Genomic DNA, 18,280 nt, shown 5'->3' with positions numbered 1-18,280 from the left:
TACTAAAGAAAACAGTTCTTGATCTTATAAAAAGAATCTACTTTGCTATTTTTTCAAAGGAACTTAAATCTCCATTCTTGTATGATGCCATTTAGAAAAGAGCATTCCTCTTGCATTGCAAGACCTCTACTGTCATGGTTTCATTAAAAAAAAATAAATCTCAAATATATCTACTATGTTTTTAAATATTATCACAGAATTGCAGAATCAAAGAAGGGCTAAGGTTGAAAGGGACCTCTGGAAATCATCTGGTCCAACCCCTCTGCTCAAGAAGGGACATCTGGAGTCAGTTGCCCAGGACCATAGTCAGATGGATTTTGAATACCTCCAAGGACAAAGAAACCTCTCTGGGCAACTTGTCCCTGTGCTCAGTCACCCCCACAGTGAAAAAGTGTTTCCTGATGTTCAGAGGGAACATCCTGTATTTCAGTTTGTGCCCATTGCCTCTAGTGCTGTCACTGGGCACCACCAAGAAGACCATGGCTGTATCCTCTTTGCATGGTCTTCAGGTCTTCTTCAGGAATGTACACATATTGATAAGACCGCTCTGAGCCTCGTCCAGGCTGAACAGTCTCAGCTCTCTCAGATGCTCTGGTCCCTTCATCACCCTTGTGGTGCTTTGCTGGTGTCTCTCCAAGATGTCCAGGTCTCCTGTACTGAGGAGCCCAGAGCTGGACATAGTGCTACAAGTGTCAATTTGGATCTGCTGTTGTGATAGCCTTACTTAACCTGGTGATTTAAATAATCCTTTGCTCAATTTTCACCAACTTATATGCAATTAAGAATTGGGGCTAAAATATGTGAAAGCACTTGGTGGAAAAAAAAAAAAAATCAACACAAAACTCCACAAAATATTTCATTACGAAACATGTGATTAAGATTTTTTTTCAATTTTCCTTTCAAATGCTACACAAATATAGAATGCTATACTTATGTCTGTATATTTTTAAACTGCATTGTTGGATTCTTCAGCACTATAATCTCTTCATAAGTATCATGTAATAAGAATGACACTCTTTATTTTGCCAAGGGTTATCTGCATATCTTGTTTCATCTAGGTATCCTGCAGTGAACAGGATCAACTGCATGAAATCCTGGCTTCTTTCACCCTCCCTTCCAAAACTGTGTAAACTAAGGTCCTAACATATTTAGAATTTGTATATGATAGTCTGCCAAACCTATCATTATGATTTTCTTGAAAACAGATCAAATATCTTAAAATGCAAGTTCTGACTATGAGAAATTTGATTCTGTTGACAGATTCTCCCTGAAAAGTCATAAGCAGTTGAGTGCAAGTTAAGCTTCTCTCAGTGATATATGACAGAAATAAAAAGGTTTATAGTAATAAAAGACCAAAGTGTGCCAAAAGTTTTGCCATTTGACCATTTGTATATATCCAGTCTCAAATTGATGAAAGCACTTTTCCCATCAAACTACAACAGGCCATGTAGTCCTCATCTTGTACTATGACCAGAGGTGAGAGAATTGGAAGTTACGGTGGACAGGACTAGGGAGCAAGATATAGAGTGGACACAGGTGCCTGATATGGATAAGAATTTCTCCAGAGATGAATTAGCAGAATGCATCAGAAAAAATTGAGGGTCCCATTGCTATTCTAGACTGGAAACTCCATCGATGAAGTGATGTTTGTCTTAAATGGCCAGACGCTCCATTGAGGTGTGAGAAGGAATATAGTTCTTCCTCAAGGAAGCAAAGAATTACAATACTAGAATTTCAGTGCAATGTCAAACTCTTACTTTCTTCTCAAAGTCTGGGAGTTCCTGATTTCTGCAGTGTCACGTGCAGGGGATCAGCAGTTCTACCAAAATTCACCTGGATTGCTACTGGAATATCTTAGCGACATCTAGGAAGAGGAAGTGGTTTGGGACTAAGCATGTCGAAATGATGAGTTCGTGTTGTTTCAAGTAATTCACTGGGAATTCTGGAGGCAACTCAGTGGCTTTCCTTGCACAGCTCATGTGCTACCATCTATGATCATCTCTGTGGGTACAGCCAGAGGCAGTTAGAGTGCTGAGTGGCTGATTCCTGCATTGTCCTGCATTATCCTGCATTGTCCTGCATTGTCTCTGCATAAAGCTCAGGAGAAGGTGGCAAGGTTGTTCCTCAAATTCCAACCCCAGCACAAGTAGCAGACCAGGCCAAGGCTGTTGGCAGTAGAAACTGCATTGTGTGCCATGCTATGAAGGTGACGGGACTGCCTTAGCCTGCCACAGGCCATAGCATAAGGCTTCAGTGCTCACTCCCTCTGCTTCAGCAGCCTCATTGCTCAGTGGGATGCTGTGGCATCAGCACACCTATGTCCTCAACCAATGCTGCAGTGAGGAAAATGAAAAATTCCAGAGCTCAGGCACTGGAATCGGACAGTAAAGCTACAGCTGCCTTAGGCACACATAGCCACAAGGAGGGAGATTCACTGCTCTCAAAGCTATTCTATACTCTGTAGGGAATGCAAAGAAACACAGATAAAAATTGCTTCCTACTTCTCTCTTGCTGGGGCTGAGCAGATTGTCTCAGCAGTGTTTCCTGTGTTTGCCATGAAGAAAGCAAATGATCAGGATTAGGAAGTGAGTCATGATCACTTGGCACCAGTAAGTGTAGTCACTCTAGTGTAAATCCAATGCACTAGAGCATATACAAAACAAAAAAAAAGCAACAAGAAAAAAAACATGACAGAAAACAACTCCTTAGAGAGAATAATCAAACATCACTGCACAATAGAAAGAAACTGGTGTCAAATTTGTAAGTGCCTCCATTTTATTTTCTCCATCTACCAGTTAATATCTGCAATATTGGTTCCTTTATCCTCAGCCGTCTTTCCCAATTTTCTTATTGTGTTCACTTTTCACCTGAACTGCTCAACAAAAGCAAACATAATAAAATATGAGAGCGACGAAATGTATTTACAAAGCCCCCCTCGTGATAAACTGATTTGTGTAGTTATGCAAGAGAAACTTACGTCATTGTCCTGCACATCAGTCACTGTATGATGAGGATCAGGATAGTACTTCAAAAACTGTGCTACATAGGTCATGACAGACTTTTCATCTGGCTTGTCAACATCCACATCTACACACGAACAGAACACAATAAATTAATTTTTAGCTGAATGGCATCAAATGCTGCTTAAATGTCTAAACACTTTGAAACAGCACATCTGATTTAACCCATGCAAGCAGTTCAAACTTTTTACAACTATGGTACCTTCTGGATCAAGGAGCCTTGGAATTCCTAGTTCTGCTTCTGCAAGTGTGAAGGCTTCTTCCAGGTTTTCTCTATTCGACCTTCCCCTCACTTTCTCCATATCCACTAAATCTGGCCGAATAGCATGAATAATGGAATGAAATGCAACACCACTCCTCCAGCTTTGTCCAAAATCTTTTATTTCAATTCCAACTTGCCTAAAAAAAAAAAAAAAAAAAAAAGTGACTTGCAACAACATCAGGCCTAGAAGAAATAGGGGACGAGACAAGATGTTCCACCCAGTGGTTACCCATATGAAACCTAAACCACCTGTTTTTCCTGCAATGTTAATCAGGTTGACTACAGCTCCATCCATCCACTGTATAAATTCATTTCTGCCTACGAAGACCCAAGAGTTTTTGTCATATGCTTACCATATTTGACTCCAGTGAGCTTGTCAGTGGCAATAACCAACGGTATTTTGAACAAAAGAAGTGCACCAAGGTTCACTTAGACTTTATGGTAGTCTTGCCACTGGGAGGTTCACAGCAACAGTAACTCTTGAATGAAGGCTTCATCCAAAGCTCACTGTGATCAATGAAACACTTTCACTGAGTTTAATGAACTAGCCCTTGCAAATTACAGGATGAAGCAGGGCTGACCAAAGTGTAGCCTCCTTCCTCTCTGCTTCTTTCAACGCATTTCACCTACTCTTGCCAATAATGATGACAGCTGCATTTATGCACCTCATTTTTTCATTTGTATTTTATTTGTTTACATGCCTGGAAAGTGCAGCTGAACACTTTCAGTTGCCTATCTCTTACTGACAACAGTGCAATAGGAAGAATGCAAAATTAGACTGTAGTGCACTATAAATTACTGTTTTCTACCTATTTATTGGAGAACTAGAGAAAGTTTCTACCTTTTCAGTTATATTTCTTTCCTTTAAGGCACCATTGCATAACTGGCCATTTCTCCTCCACTTTTTGTATATGATTGTTCTCTTCAAATAGCAGTGACTCCTTAGTTCGAAAAAATAAATCCATTATATTCTTTTACATCTTTGATTTTTATTTTCTTATTGTGGAAGCCATCAAACTACTATTGTACCTTTGATCTAATTTATGCTTTTTTTATGCCACTTTGGAAACAGAGAAAACGTGGGATAATTATAACAAATAAAGGAGAAAATTCTTAAGTTAACAAGAGATGACAAGAAATAACTCTAACATAACTTGGATTAAAAAGAATGAAAATTCATGGTAATTTCTTTAGTAATACGTTCTTTGTATCACAAAACTGCAGAAGGATATTAATAATTTTTCATTACTTCCCCTTCAACAGCAAGTGCCAGAATTTAGTGCTCCTACAAGTTTTGTAACTGAGGAATGCTAGCTCAGTGTGTGACTTGCATTGTCACATTGAGTGTTTTGGCATCCTAATCAGTACATTGTCATTCAGACATGTAATTCTCTTTTCCAGCTCCTCATTCTGTCAAAGATAATCCCATTAATTAATTGGAAACTATAAAATATGATTGCTTGTAAAATTAATGCAAATAATTCTTTATTACTTGCCTGTTGTATGGCGGTGATATTTATCAGCCTCAATTGCCAAAAATAATATGATGACAGAGAGGTGCTGTATAAAAACAAAGCAAAAGGACAATCCCTGACCTACAGACTTTAGAATCTGAAGGAAAAGTTTGTCCGTAAAATATAAATTCAGTTAATTTGTAGGTTACTTACTTTGCTGCTGTGTATTGTATCCATTTTAACAAAGCCTTCCTGGCACTTCCTTGGACCTTGGTTACCACCTTCCGTTTGCTTGGGGGACTCGCAGTTTCTGAACTGACAACACTCTCCACAGAAGAAGCGCTGCTAGACAATGACTGCAGCTGTGGGAGGTTGCTGGTAAGCTCTTCAATCTGCAGGGAAAAAAACGTTAATGGACTGTTTGTAGATAATCTTCTTAATTCTCAGCAGTTTCTTAAATATTTTCCTAATACAACTGAAAAAATAAAGTTGGGTAGAAGCTATGATTAACATGCTGTGTTTTATTTAACTGTACATTAAAGTAGCTTCAAAAATGCTAATGTATGTGCCCTGATGGTGGTATTAATTTCAGAAGTACATGACATCAAGCAATCAGACATTGTTGACACTCTACAGCTAGAAAAAAAATAAAGTGTGTCATGTTATCTATTATGAAAAATTGCCATTCAAACAGGAGACAGTGGCTTACATTTACCTTGAATTCAAATTATAAAACAATCCACTAATTTCAGAGGAGGCTCATTCAATTAAATGGAAGTAACCTCAATGATCTCCCCTGGATAGTTCTTTATTTACCATTTTACTGTTTTTCTGCAAATTCAATTGCAGCTTTGCTTACAGGTACACTGTGAAGGAATAGTGAATGGACTGCAGGCAAAGTGCATTAGCAGTGCTTGCCAAGGGTGTATGACTGTTACTTGCATCATGCCTTCCATCAAATGAAAATCTTTAATGACTCATTTTAGAACATGGAGTTGACTAACAATCTGGTTCTCTAACATGAAAAAGTAATAGCCAGAGGATGTTTCAAGATTGTCTATGCTGCCTAGTTTTGGCAAATCACAGAATGAACCTGCCACAATGAGACACATGAGTTCTCATGCATTTCTGCTTCCACTCATGTTAAAATTATGTATCTGCCTATGACGACTAAAGAAAATCCCCCAAAACGACCCAACTGAAACTAATGTAGAGAACTAGACTTTCAGTAACTCTGAGAAGCATCATTTTCCCCATTCACGTCAGTGTGCTAGAAATTAAAATAAGACTGTTAATATGACTCTGACTAACTTTTAGTCTGGGAAGGAGATCTGAACCTTTGAGGCATCTCACTAGTTGGTGCTTAGGAGAACAGCACCCCTGATACATGAAAGCTACATCACAGAAGAGCCCAAGCCAAAGAACTCCATAAAGCAGAGCAACAAAATTATGAGATAGTGTGGTTTATTTGTTTGTTTCATTGGTTGTTTTGGGGTGTGTGTGTGTGTGTGACTTTTTTTTTTTTTTAAATGGTTGAGGGTTGAGCAGTGACTCATTTTTTAACTCATATGGACAGGACTCAAAAAAACATTTTTCCCTCCCACCTAGCTTCAACAGAATGCAAATGATTTCTCCTGTACAAATTCCAAGCCCTCTCAAGCTACACCATTCACAGCTAATTCTTATCCTTGCAAATACCTGCATCTTCCAGCAAAATCAGCATGTCTACATGTATTTTTTAAAAATAATTACTGTCTGACATCAAGTGCACCAGAATTAGATATACAGCACAAACGCTACTGAGAGTGCTAAAGGTATTTATACCAAGAATCTGCAACTCTATTGTTTTCTTTTGTTTCTCTGTTGTATTCTCCACGAGAAAGTGGAAGAATATGTTCCAGTGATGAAGGAACTCAATTCTAGGCCCAGATTAATATATTCCAAATACAAGTATCTAATTTCACCCAATATGGAGCACCCCTACCATTGATTGTTGCTTTATTCAGGATCAGATCCTCAGCTACTTACACTGGAATTACATCAGCTCATATGAAATCATGATCTGGAAACGTTTGAGCAAGCAACACTGAAATATAAACAACGTAGTACCTGAAAATATAAAATTATGGTCCACACCAAGCCAAGTACAATAGAAGGCCTGCCATCAGCAATATCAGTTGAGTTTATGTTGACAAGTTTAATCTATATAAGAAAGAAAATGTGTTATTAGCACACACAATGAGTGATAAAAAATATAAAACACATTTCAAATAGATTTTATATTTTTAATGCATTTTTGCAATCACGTAGTAAGTTTCTTAATAAAGAAAACCCCAACACATTGAAAGGTGCAATTTCACTTTTTAGATGAGTATAGCTATAGGTAATGAAAGATTTTTAGGACAATTGCATGCTATTATTTGTAGAACAAAAATATTTAATTTCAAGCAGAAAGAACAATAAAAATTACATAGAACTATTGTACAAACCGGAGATCCTCTGTATACAGACTAGCATGAAAAGCAAAGAGAAAAAGATGACACCAAAAAAAAGTTTTAATTAATTATAAGGTAAATTAAATAATTTAATTTTATAATGTAAAAAAGCACATTTTTGGCACATCTGGCAACACAATTAATTGAGTAAAACAAATTAAATACCTATAACAGATTTTCAATTATGCAGGGTTTTCTTGCTATAGTTTGAATAGATTTGGAATGGAAAGATAAAAGTGAATTTCAGAATAAATAAGAAAAGGAAGGGTTGGAGGAGAAAATATAAAAGAAAGATAAGAGAAAAAAAGAATGCCACAGTTCTCCAGTATGGATTTTTATTGTAAAGGGTATTACCGCTACCGATTAAGGCTCCCTTGCAAGACAAACCTGACTATAGTTCTTTTACAATAAGAAAAGAATTGGAAAAAATAAGTTATCCAAGGGCACAGTTTTTCAACTGAAACAGGAACAGATTCCATGACTCTAAATTCCCGAATGCTAATCTGTAGTCCTAATAAAATATCGCCCCGAAATAAGTTCATAAGATAAAAGGCAGTAAATGAGGGGATAAAGAATATATCATAAAGAAATTAACAAGTAGATTATGCTCAAGGAAATAGTATAAAACAGGTAGTACTGGAAAATCAGCAAATATGTTAACACTTATTTCTTCGGCAAAACTAAGTCTGCCATCAATCATGATATAAATATGAAGGGCTGCTAAAGTGTTCATGCACTGCAAGCTTGTTCATGGACAAAGGTTATGGAAAAACCTTGAAGAACAGGTTGCAGAAAAGCAGGAGAATCACTTTAGGTGACCTCATTTGTCTCCCAAAACCAGAGAAAAGACTGCAGTTCACTGAATCAGCAGCTGGAAAACCACTAAATAATAATAGTGACAAACAAAAAATTGTTGTTCAGGGCTGTGAAGCTCCTGTCAGAATTAAAACTCTACAGGCTGCTTGGGAAGAGGCAGAGGAGAAATCCCCACAGGTTACATTTCTAGCCCTCTTCAGCGAGAAACCTGGCAAAACTCTGGGAAAACTGACATTACTTACTTCTCTACTAGTTAATAAGGTAATTTTTCTATTACCTACCCAAAGAAAAATACACCAAGAGTCTCATACTCTCAGCTGGACCAAATCCAACAAAAGCATTTTTTTTTTCTAAAAAGTGCGGTTTTTCTTATATGTGTTACAGACCAAAAGATTTACAGGGATTCAACTAAATATTTTGATTAGGCTACTGCTCACAGAAGCATAGCTTATCTAGTCTAGTTCTTGTGTTACCTTCGTCTTATACTCCATTAAAATTGTTCTAAAACTACAAAATAAACTTTTCACAACCACAAAGAAACAAAGAAACAACAAAAAAACCCCAAAATCCCAAACAAACAGTTTGGTCTACAATCATATCTGTTAATTGCCAGCTGCATTTTGCAGTATTGCAGAAGTATCTCTAGAAGTCTGTTTGGATGGTGAAAATAAGTAGTTGATTAAACCTGGAAAAAAAAATAACTTATGGGAGAGCCCATGGAGGAAGGAAACCCTGTGGGCACTCCCCAAAGTGCTGCATGCAGCCACTCATCTCCCTTTGAGTACAGACCAGGGACTGCACTCAGCTGCTGTAAGAGGCACTTGTCTGAACAGCTTCCCCACCTCCTCTGGGAGGAAAAGGTTGACACACTGAGTATATACATCCTTCAGTCTGCATTAAACCTAGGAACCACCTGCTGCCACACACGAGTCTACCTGACACATCGCATATTTCCAGCTTCCTCTACAAGAAATCTGGCATATTGATACAAAGTACACAGAAAAATGACTAAGAAAAGTCCAGACAAAAATACCCATATATTGTAAGCAAAACCACAATACGCCCTTTCCGGCAATCTATTTTGATCCTCAGCAAGGTCAGTTATCTGGATGCACTGCTGTATTATTCCTGGGATGTAAGCTGGGTCATTAAAAGTTCAGGTCACTGAACATGTGACATGTAGACTTAGGGAAGCACTTTTTTTTTTTTCTCTTCACCCCAGCCTTGCCTTATCTTGTTCAGGTCTCACCGGAAAGCTCTTGGTATATAAGCCTTATCAGGCTGCATATGATATGGTTTGTATTAACAAACTGTACTAGTGAAATCATGAGCTAAAACTGTATTTTGCTTTGGGAATATATTTGTCTTTGCTTTGGTTATATATTTTTCAATTAAAAAAAAAAAAAAAAAGTTCTCTCATAGATTTCTTTCTACAGGCATCTGCTAAGATTGTTGCCCATGGAAGAGAAATACGGGGTACTTCAAAAAGATGGACCCAAAACACCTTGTGTTGCAGGGTTGCCACGTTGCACATGACTGAGGCTGAGGCTGTTTGTGCACTGGGAGAGGCATCTAGTGGTAATCATTTGAAACTTTATGCTTTGCCCTTTCAAGGGGTAAGAGTTTCATTCCTGGGTGATTCCTGGTTGCAAAGATACTGTGATTTCAAATCTTTTTGAAACACCCTGAATAATTAGGTCAAGATGCCATAGGGTTAAAGACAGGGAACGAATGCCAAAACCCAACAGCTCCTGGTGTACAGCACTGTGGAGACACAAAATTCATCAGGTGTTACATCCGAATTGATAAAAACTGAACTAAAACGCAGAAATTAGAGGAACACAATATCTGCAATCCAATTTATAAAACAGATACAAGTCACTACAATATAGAGAAAAAAGTGAGGAAATAAGGTAGAAGTAGATTGCTTTTATTTGATACTCATACCTAGATCACATTGAGTTTCTAGGTTTTTCTTTTGTTAAATTTATAAAATATTCTGCTTTATTTCTAAAATGTTCACAGCACTGTATGTACCAGAATCAATCCAAGAATTAGTCCTGCCAAGCTAATAAGGGGTCACACTGTTCTAAATTTTCAAGTCTATACTTTTAGGGAGTAGAATTTTGCATGCACAACCTGGGGAAGTCCAGAAATCTATTCTTTTAATTATAAATGAATGTCCCTACTGAACTGAAGATCACTGTTCTTTGCCAAGAACAGCAATAGGAAAGTAGGGAACGTGAGGAGCTGAAGGGCACGTTAAAAAAAAAAAAAAAAAAAGATCATCCAAGGTGAATCTAACTAAGGAAAAAAAAAATTGCTATCTATTAATATTGGAACTTGACATTTTCATTTACAGCAATTTTTAGGCACTGTATAGAAACTGAAGTCTGCATACATAGCTCCAGCTTTGGAGAATAAAAGCGGGTAGGTGAATACAAATCACACAGTTAAGGAAAGAAAGAAAAAAATAAGGAAAATACAGGACTAAATGCTACCCAACCTACCCGTCTTCCTTCTAGAAACTTCAGAGCTGTGCCAATGTTGGCAACCCAGTGAATTCTCTTCAGCTGACGTCCCTGCTCACAAGGCTTAAAGAGAAAGAACAGTGTAAAGCTCAATTAGATTTATGCCAATTTGATGCAAAAATTAAGTTGCCAATTATTATAACACCTTAAATACATATCTTAGTTTGTTTTACATGTTAAAATGTTCCTTGGAACAGTCAAATTCTCTTTTTGCATATACTAACAGGAAGACAGACAGATATAGGGGACGTAACTGACGATTCTATTATAAAAAAAATTATCAGATGTCTTAATAACCTCAAGATGCAAGTTGTGGGCTTCAGCCCATAAACTTCATAAAATCAGAGAACTGTTTTTCTTAGGTAAAATAAACTACTTCTCTTTTTATACACCGGCACACACACATATATTTGAGAGAATGAAACAATCTTTTAGTAAAATATTTTGCTTGCAGTGGGGACGTTGAGGTGGTTATTATTTTTAAAAATCAGTCTGCAGTGAAGAATTTTCACCTAGAGGATTTGTATCCATTCTCTCTAATACCTCATTGGTTATAAAAAAAAAATCCGTCACAAACCCTCACCGTGAAAAAAAAGGCAGAATTATTTGAATTAAATCAAGAACACATCCTAGGCTTCCAATACTTTACAGTGGACTTAAATTCTCCACTGAATCTTATATTCTAATGCAAATATACCACTACTATCATTTAAATTTGTGTTCATAAAGTTACAAATGAATTTAACAAAAGGCTTGCTATAGATTCTGAAATTCCTGTTGCAGTTACTTCAGAATATCAGACATTATTCTGGTTCCGTAATCTCTCTTGTCTTTCACTAATTCATGTAGGCAGGATACAGCCAATGAATTTTATTTTAACAGGTGCAGCATTAAAATTCTTTTCCTGTTTTACTACTTTTGTTTTGCCACAAGAGGGAGACTTTCTGTATTACACGAACAGAAAGAGGTGATTTTCAACAGAGCAGAAACACACTTGAAAGTATAGCTTTTTTCCTATCTTACAGTGAAATCACTCTTGCAGTTTGAATTACTACCTAATTTTGGGTATCACCTGAAATCAAAGTGGAGGTGAAATGTGAGAAAGAGGCACGTGTGGCACTTACAAAGTGCCCACATGTGAGGGAGCTGGTAACATCTGAACCCTCCAGGCAAGCCAAAGGACAGACTGTTGCTTTACTCTTTCAGATGCTGCCACCCAACCTGCAAGTTGTTTTGGAAAAAGTGAGAGCCCTTGGCCTAAAACCCTTTTTTTTTTTTCTCCCACATCATAAGCACAAAACCAGCCTGGCTCCCAAAAGACAGTCTGTCATGTACACACCGTGGCCTTTGTACACAACTTGGCTGTGAAAAAGCCATTTGGCATCAGACAAGGTTCTTTACCGTAGCAGAGCAGCTCTCAGGGTAAATGGATATAAGACCCCACTAAATTTGAGGGGCTTACAATTTTTTTTTTTTTTTTTTTCAAAGAGAAAGCCATAAATTGAACAAGAAAAGACAGACATTATTTATTCATAACGTATAGAAGTAGCTTGCAGCTTACACCTTGTTTGTGTCATAGTAACACCCAGATGAACTGCAAAGACTAACACAAATAAGCAAATTTTTACGAACTATTAACACAAAATTAATAGAAAATTAATAAAATCAAGAATGTTAGTCTGTAAACATCTTTTTTTGTTTGTTTTGTAGCCAGATAGTCCATTCTGTGAATAAACGTGTTTTGCTATGTAGCAGTCACGTTTTTTATGGTATTCAAATATAGAAACATATTATAAAATCATATTATAAAATTATATCCTAGAGAAGTTATGCAACTATCATGTGTATTCAGAAGGAAGGACGTTCTTACCAGTTTCTGCCCTGAAAGAACTTCCAAAAGGGCAATGAGCATTACACCATCTTTGATATCTTCAAACAGATCATTCACCAGCATGGGAGGATTGCGCTGAAAAGGGAGAAAATGTCAGATATTATAAAGGTTCGCCAACATTACCATCCTACTTGCCCTCCTTGCAAACAGAAGCACAAAGAGTGGCTGGTCCCCTTCTTTATGTTTTATAATGTTTAATATCAATGTATTAGTTAACCATTGCTTTACCACCATATTATTTAACTATTTAACATTTCTGGTGCAGGACTGTAACACTGGATGCTTTCTGCCACTAATAATACAGTGGAGGAACCTCTTGCTCCCTAAAACAAGCAAAGAAACACACCAACAACTGCCTATGAGTCTATAAAATACACACAACTTACAGATGCACTACTACAGTCACACTTCCATCTATCGGCATATTTTGCCTAGTATTAAGTATGTCACAGAAATTTCATTTTCTCAGTCTGCAAAATACAAGGAGCTACAGGAAGGAAAGATCCCTAAAGCAGTGTGGCTGGCTGAGCAACACTGCTGCTTTCTCACAGCTGACAGTTGTTGCACTAAGTCACTGTATTTTCTCTCCTCCAGGCACTGCAGCCTTCCAGTGCTGTTAGCACTGCGTCAGATTCTACTTAAAACAAATTGCTTAACATATGTCTTTACATTTGCAAACACAGCAATAATACAAATAAATCTTTAAACAGATGATTTAGGAATTTTGAATGACAAGGTCACATAATTAAACTCAATCTTCTTAAATATATCCCAGTTTGTGGAACTATGGCACTCAGCTGGTCAGTATTTTAATGATCACTGAGTATCTCTTAGAAACAGGAAGTTTGAAAGTGGTAAAATAAATACAACCTCTAGCTTCCATGAGCCTGTCACGATTCACATATTTATACCTAGTAATTCACTAAAATGACAATCAGAATACAAAATTCTTGAAATTAGTTCAGGTTTAATAATTTACTTTGGAGATACTTCTGAAAAAAGAGGCTTGTACAATAACCTTTTACTTCTGTTCTGCAGAAACACAGATTTGAAAAAATGAACCTAACAAAGAAAATGCTGCCCTTGAAAAGGTAGAAATGCTATAACAAATCAGGAAAAAGCAAAGGTTTCTAGTTCCCCAAATCAAAACACCCTGTCTTCATTGTTCAGCTTGGATGAACTAATATTTCAATGAGACATAACTTTGGCATAAAGTGGAAAAAGGACTCCTGCTGAAAGCAGACTTCATCTGAGATTTGGCATGCTCTAATAGCCACAATAATAAGAGTCTATTTTCTCATGTATATGAATAAAGCAATATTACAACTCATTAAGAGGGTATATTTAATCATAGTTCTTTTTTACTTTCTAGCAATGCAATAGATAATGGATCATGTTCTTCCTTAATACAACACTGAAGAATTCTACGGAGCAAACAGGTCAGTAGAGATTAATTTGCTCCAGTCTTGCATCATGGGCGGTTGACATAAATGCAATTAATTTTTCTCACCTTCTATGTTACCATTTCCTTTTTGAAGTTTGGAGCAGCTTTGGTTTTATCAGTATTACTGCATGATATAATACTGAAGAGTTTTGTGCTAAAATAATTCAGCAATAATCATCCTAATTCAACAGGATGTGAAGGCCTAAAAATCCCAACATGCACCTAAAAGCCCCAGTAGTGAGGTTTCTCTCATGAAGCTCACCCTACAGTAATGGAGATAGGTTCTTATAGAGGGCAATTTAGCATACATGTAGATTGAAGGGTGCCTCACAAGCTTGGTTCCGATCGCGTGCCTGTCAGACGACCTGTTTGAGCATAACCCAGCACCCTTCCAGCTTGAGTAGTTTGATATCCTTACTCTCACATCAGGGTACGGCCAGAATTTGCTTCATCCCAACATGAAGTCAAAAGTCATCTGGCATTCATATGCAAACCAAGTCTAGGAAGCAGCTCTGGCAGCACAGTTTCACACTTCAGATACACCCTCTGATTGCCCATGTCAAGCTCCAGCTCTGAAGCACCCTCCTCATGACAGTAGTTACAAAACTTAGATTTGCACCCAGAATGAGGCATTGTACTAAGATAAGGCAGTAAAAATATCTCTGAAGAGATCACCCAACAAAATTAACACCTACAGTACTTTCCTTTCAACATGAATAAAATATTGGTTTGGGGAAAACCAGGGGATGAGAAAGCATTGAATAAGATGAGAAGCAACAAAAAAAGAAGTCAAATGACTTACATCAAAATTAATAAGAGCTATTGCTCTGAAGTGTGAAAATCACAATGGTCCATAAATCAGCAGGCTGAACTGCACTTTTTGTTGCCAGAAAGTTGCGTAATGACAAACGCTGCCAATGTTTGGCACCACACACCATGTACCTTAACACCAATAAAACAGGAACAGAAGGCAGGTACAACAGCTGCGTCACAAGATCTCCTGTATGAGACTCCTCTAACATGGAAAATTAGTTAATTATACAGACTGCCAAAAAAAGCATATTTGCTTTATAATATAATCTTTTTCACTAACCTGAAGATGCTAACATCTGATTACAAGAAGGTAAGACTCTCATCATGTTTCTGGGCACATAGCATAGAATTTACCATATTATTACGACTCCAGTCTCTCTCAGAAGTATGGTACAAATTATATTTTTAGTGCCATATATAGAAGAATAGATTCATCTTTTACATAAGGATTCTGTAGTTACCAATCTTATTCTCCTTGTCAGTACAATACAGGGAGATAAACATACACTAGCTGATACTGATTAGTTCATACACCCTTATGTATTGTATAAGGATCATCACACAAGATGGCTGAAGCTAGTGGACTGTTTTTCCAGGCAGAACCTCTACTGAGATTAAAATAACATCTTCTGTTGGAATGGATAAATACCTATTCCTTTGCTGCATATATAGTGTCAAATGAAATGAAAGGAAAAAGTGAAGATGTACACTGCTTACTTATTAGCCTCCAGAGAATAAATGTTTTTTTAAAGCTGTATTCAGTTAAAATCTATTAATACTTTTTATTCTAGAGGCTCAACAGGACTTAACACCTATTCAGTTAGCTGCCTTAATGCACTGCTAAAATCAGTAAAAGCAGAGAAAGAAAACTAACGTAACACCTTGTAATCTTGAAAATGTTGAATGTACTCCAGATTTTGGCTTTTTACATGTAAATGTATAACTTTAGCAATGCAATCAACTGCCATGATCCTAATATACTGTATTTTGAGTGTTGGAAAGCCTGTGCAAATGAAGTAATTTTTAAATCAGGAAAAAAATAATGGTTTAAAAGTATATGAAGTAATATCTCAAAATCCTACAATATTAAATAAAAGCTGCTATTTATAAACTTTTTGAACAAAATTCTTTGGAAGAACTCAGAATATAATTCAATGAACAATCAGACATTAAATCTACAACTTGTCAGATCTACACCAAGATTTCATATGCTTTATTATTTTTGGTTTTTTGTATGCTTCTCTAGGAAAGAAAAATAGAAAAACAATACTAATGATGTGCTACATACTGCATTGTATGTATTAAACACTAATTTATTGCAGTATATGTAATCACAGTAATGTAGTTTACAGTGTCAATGACATTTAGGAACAGTCATATCACAAACGCAGAGGCACACTCACTACAAATAAATTCCTGTGCTCTGTAGGAGGAATATGAATTAATTGGGAATGAATCTTAAAGGTTAATGAACCAGATTTTTCTCATATTAAGTATTTATTTAAATAACTGTATTTAGAATTGATCACAAATGGGAACTGATGAGGAAATGCTTTGCTTAAACTTTGCTACAGGAAACTGGTCCTCACACCCTGCACTTAACTTTGATGAACAAATCGTGCTATACAAACATCATCACAATGGATGCTAATCCAAACCTTAGAAACTACCTTTGCTACGTTAATTTTAAAAAAACTGTTTCAAAAACTCCTGAAAAAAATATGCTAAAACCTATCCACATGCACAAATAGGAACAAATCTATGTAACTACTGAATTATCTCTATGAGAACAGGAAGGAGAATATGAAATTTCAGAGTTACTCTGTAAGAGCTGGCCCACCCCTCTGCCCCAATTTAATTCCTAAATCTTTAAGCACATAGATTTTCATGTTCCTTGTTGTTAATGGCTCTTTTTATGAAGAAGGCATGAAAGGATCCAGCCCTAAGTTTTATGATCAGTTTCATGACACAAATTAATTTAGTATTCACTTTTTAACATTAGAGTTTACATACAATACTAGTGAAAACATACAGTGGCTGTTGGAGCAGAAAACTGACAGGCAGATTTTCATCATAATGCAGTCAAGATGGGCATTAGCTTAAATTTTTTCTGTGTCAGTGACTCAGATACTGCGAGCCTCTGTATTCTCATTTGAAAAAAAGACAAATACCACAGAATTACTTAGTTAATTGATGACAATTGATGAGGTTCTTGTATGAAGACCCATTTACATTCTAAGAACAAACTACCACCACTGGCAGCATTGTGTGTGGACACTGTAAATCTTGACATACCCATTACTTTTTCTCTTTTTCTTCCTTTCTTTGCTATAAAATACATAGTTTTGCAATTTCAAAACTTTTAATGTAAGGTTTAATGCCTAGGTTTAATTCAGCATTATGAAAAAAATGTGTAAGTGTAATTAAAAAATATTACCCATTCTTAGTTTTAATTTTATATTCATCCTCTGCTTTTTTGTCGTTGTTGATGTGTGCATCCTTTTAATGGAAATACAAAATGAATAATTTATTTCAGTGTGTATTTGTTGTTCGCTCTATTTGGTGAGTTTACAACAATACTTTGGTGAGCACAAATACTGAAGTTATCCCTACACCTGTGAACAAAGATATTATTTGGTTGGGTTAAACCAATTTACAGTCTGTGTTCCAAAGCTCTGAAACTACTTTTTCCCCAGCACTTTCACAAAAGATGAACAATGCAATAAAAGGCATATGGCTCTGTTGTTTGAGAGAGACATATTTTTCTTCTGCTTTACTCATCTAATCCACTATCTAAAAATTGATATAGGCAAATAAATGAAAAAAACCCCACATTTAAGTAATTTCTCTTTTGAATGGATCTAGTATCTCCTTTTTGACATATTTGGTATAATGTTCTTCTGTATTTTAAATTTAGACTTTGAAAAGATGCCAGAAATGATACTCAGAAGCATACTCAAATTATTTCTGTCTTTGAAGGCTGAGACTGAGAGGAAAGAGATTCAGTTCTAGAATCTTAGAGAAATATGAATAAATGATATGCAATTAGAAAACTTCTTGTCCTGTTAGCTATGCATATCTCAATTGTCATTAGTAGTACTGCACAGATGCACAAAAATTAATCTGGATGGCCAGAAGATAGTTCACATTCATTTGGTAGCTTATGCCCCAATTTCTGCAAGTGGGTGGCAAAGAGACAATTTCCAGATGTCGAGTTTCCTGAGATCCACAGAATGGATTCAGAGTCAGAATCACAGAATGGATTCAGCAAGGGTTAGAGAGACAGAGAGCAGAGGGACAGATGCAGACTAGTGCTAACAACTGACCGCAAATGAAGCTGTATTATTCTACCTGTTAGTTATCATACTTGTAGTTCTTTCCTATGTTCATCCCTTGTGGGACACTGCCCTGTGGGTGAGGACACAGCTGTTTTACCTCAAACTTTCTTTGATGTGCCACATGATTAGTTGATGCTAAATCCTTTACTTATGTTCTGCTTGTGGAAGAATACATTTATGAATTAGGAAACTTAATTATAAAATGGTAGCATTCTA

At 36.5% G+C, this 18,280-nt stretch overlaps 1 protein-coding gene across 1 annotated transcript in view; it reads right to left on the bottom strand.

Annotated features, from left to right (window-relative positions):
• Nucleotides 1-2,863: 2,863 nt before the first annotated feature.
• Nucleotides 2,864-18,280, bottom strand: part of LOC308038658 (calmin-like) — a gene marked incomplete at both ends in the record, with an annotated part of 62,728 nt that continues 47,311 nt past the window's right edge. Inside the window, 6 exons of the mRNA XM_080341435.1 lie at nucleotides 2,864-3,087; nucleotides 3,223-3,419; nucleotides 4,950-5,128; nucleotides 6,846-6,938; nucleotides 10,558-10,641; nucleotides 12,449-12,544. Coding sequence (XP_080197561.1) covers nucleotides 2,864-3,087; nucleotides 3,223-3,419; nucleotides 4,950-5,128; nucleotides 6,846-6,938; nucleotides 10,558-10,641; nucleotides 12,449-12,544 — 873 coding nt within the window. The remainder of the gene's footprint in view (nucleotides 3,088-3,222; nucleotides 3,420-4,949; nucleotides 5,129-6,845; nucleotides 6,939-10,557; nucleotides 10,642-12,448; nucleotides 12,545-18,280) is intronic.

This window comes from Nesoenas mayeri (assembly GCF_963082525.1).
Source record: "Nesoenas mayeri genome assembly, chromosome: 3".
NCBI classification, from domain to species: domain Eukaryota; kingdom Metazoa; phylum Chordata; class Aves; order Columbiformes; family Columbidae; genus Nesoenas; species Nesoenas mayeri.
The sequence above is the reverse complement of the archived record's forward strand: the minus strand, read 5'-3'. Positions and strand labels throughout refer to the sequence as shown.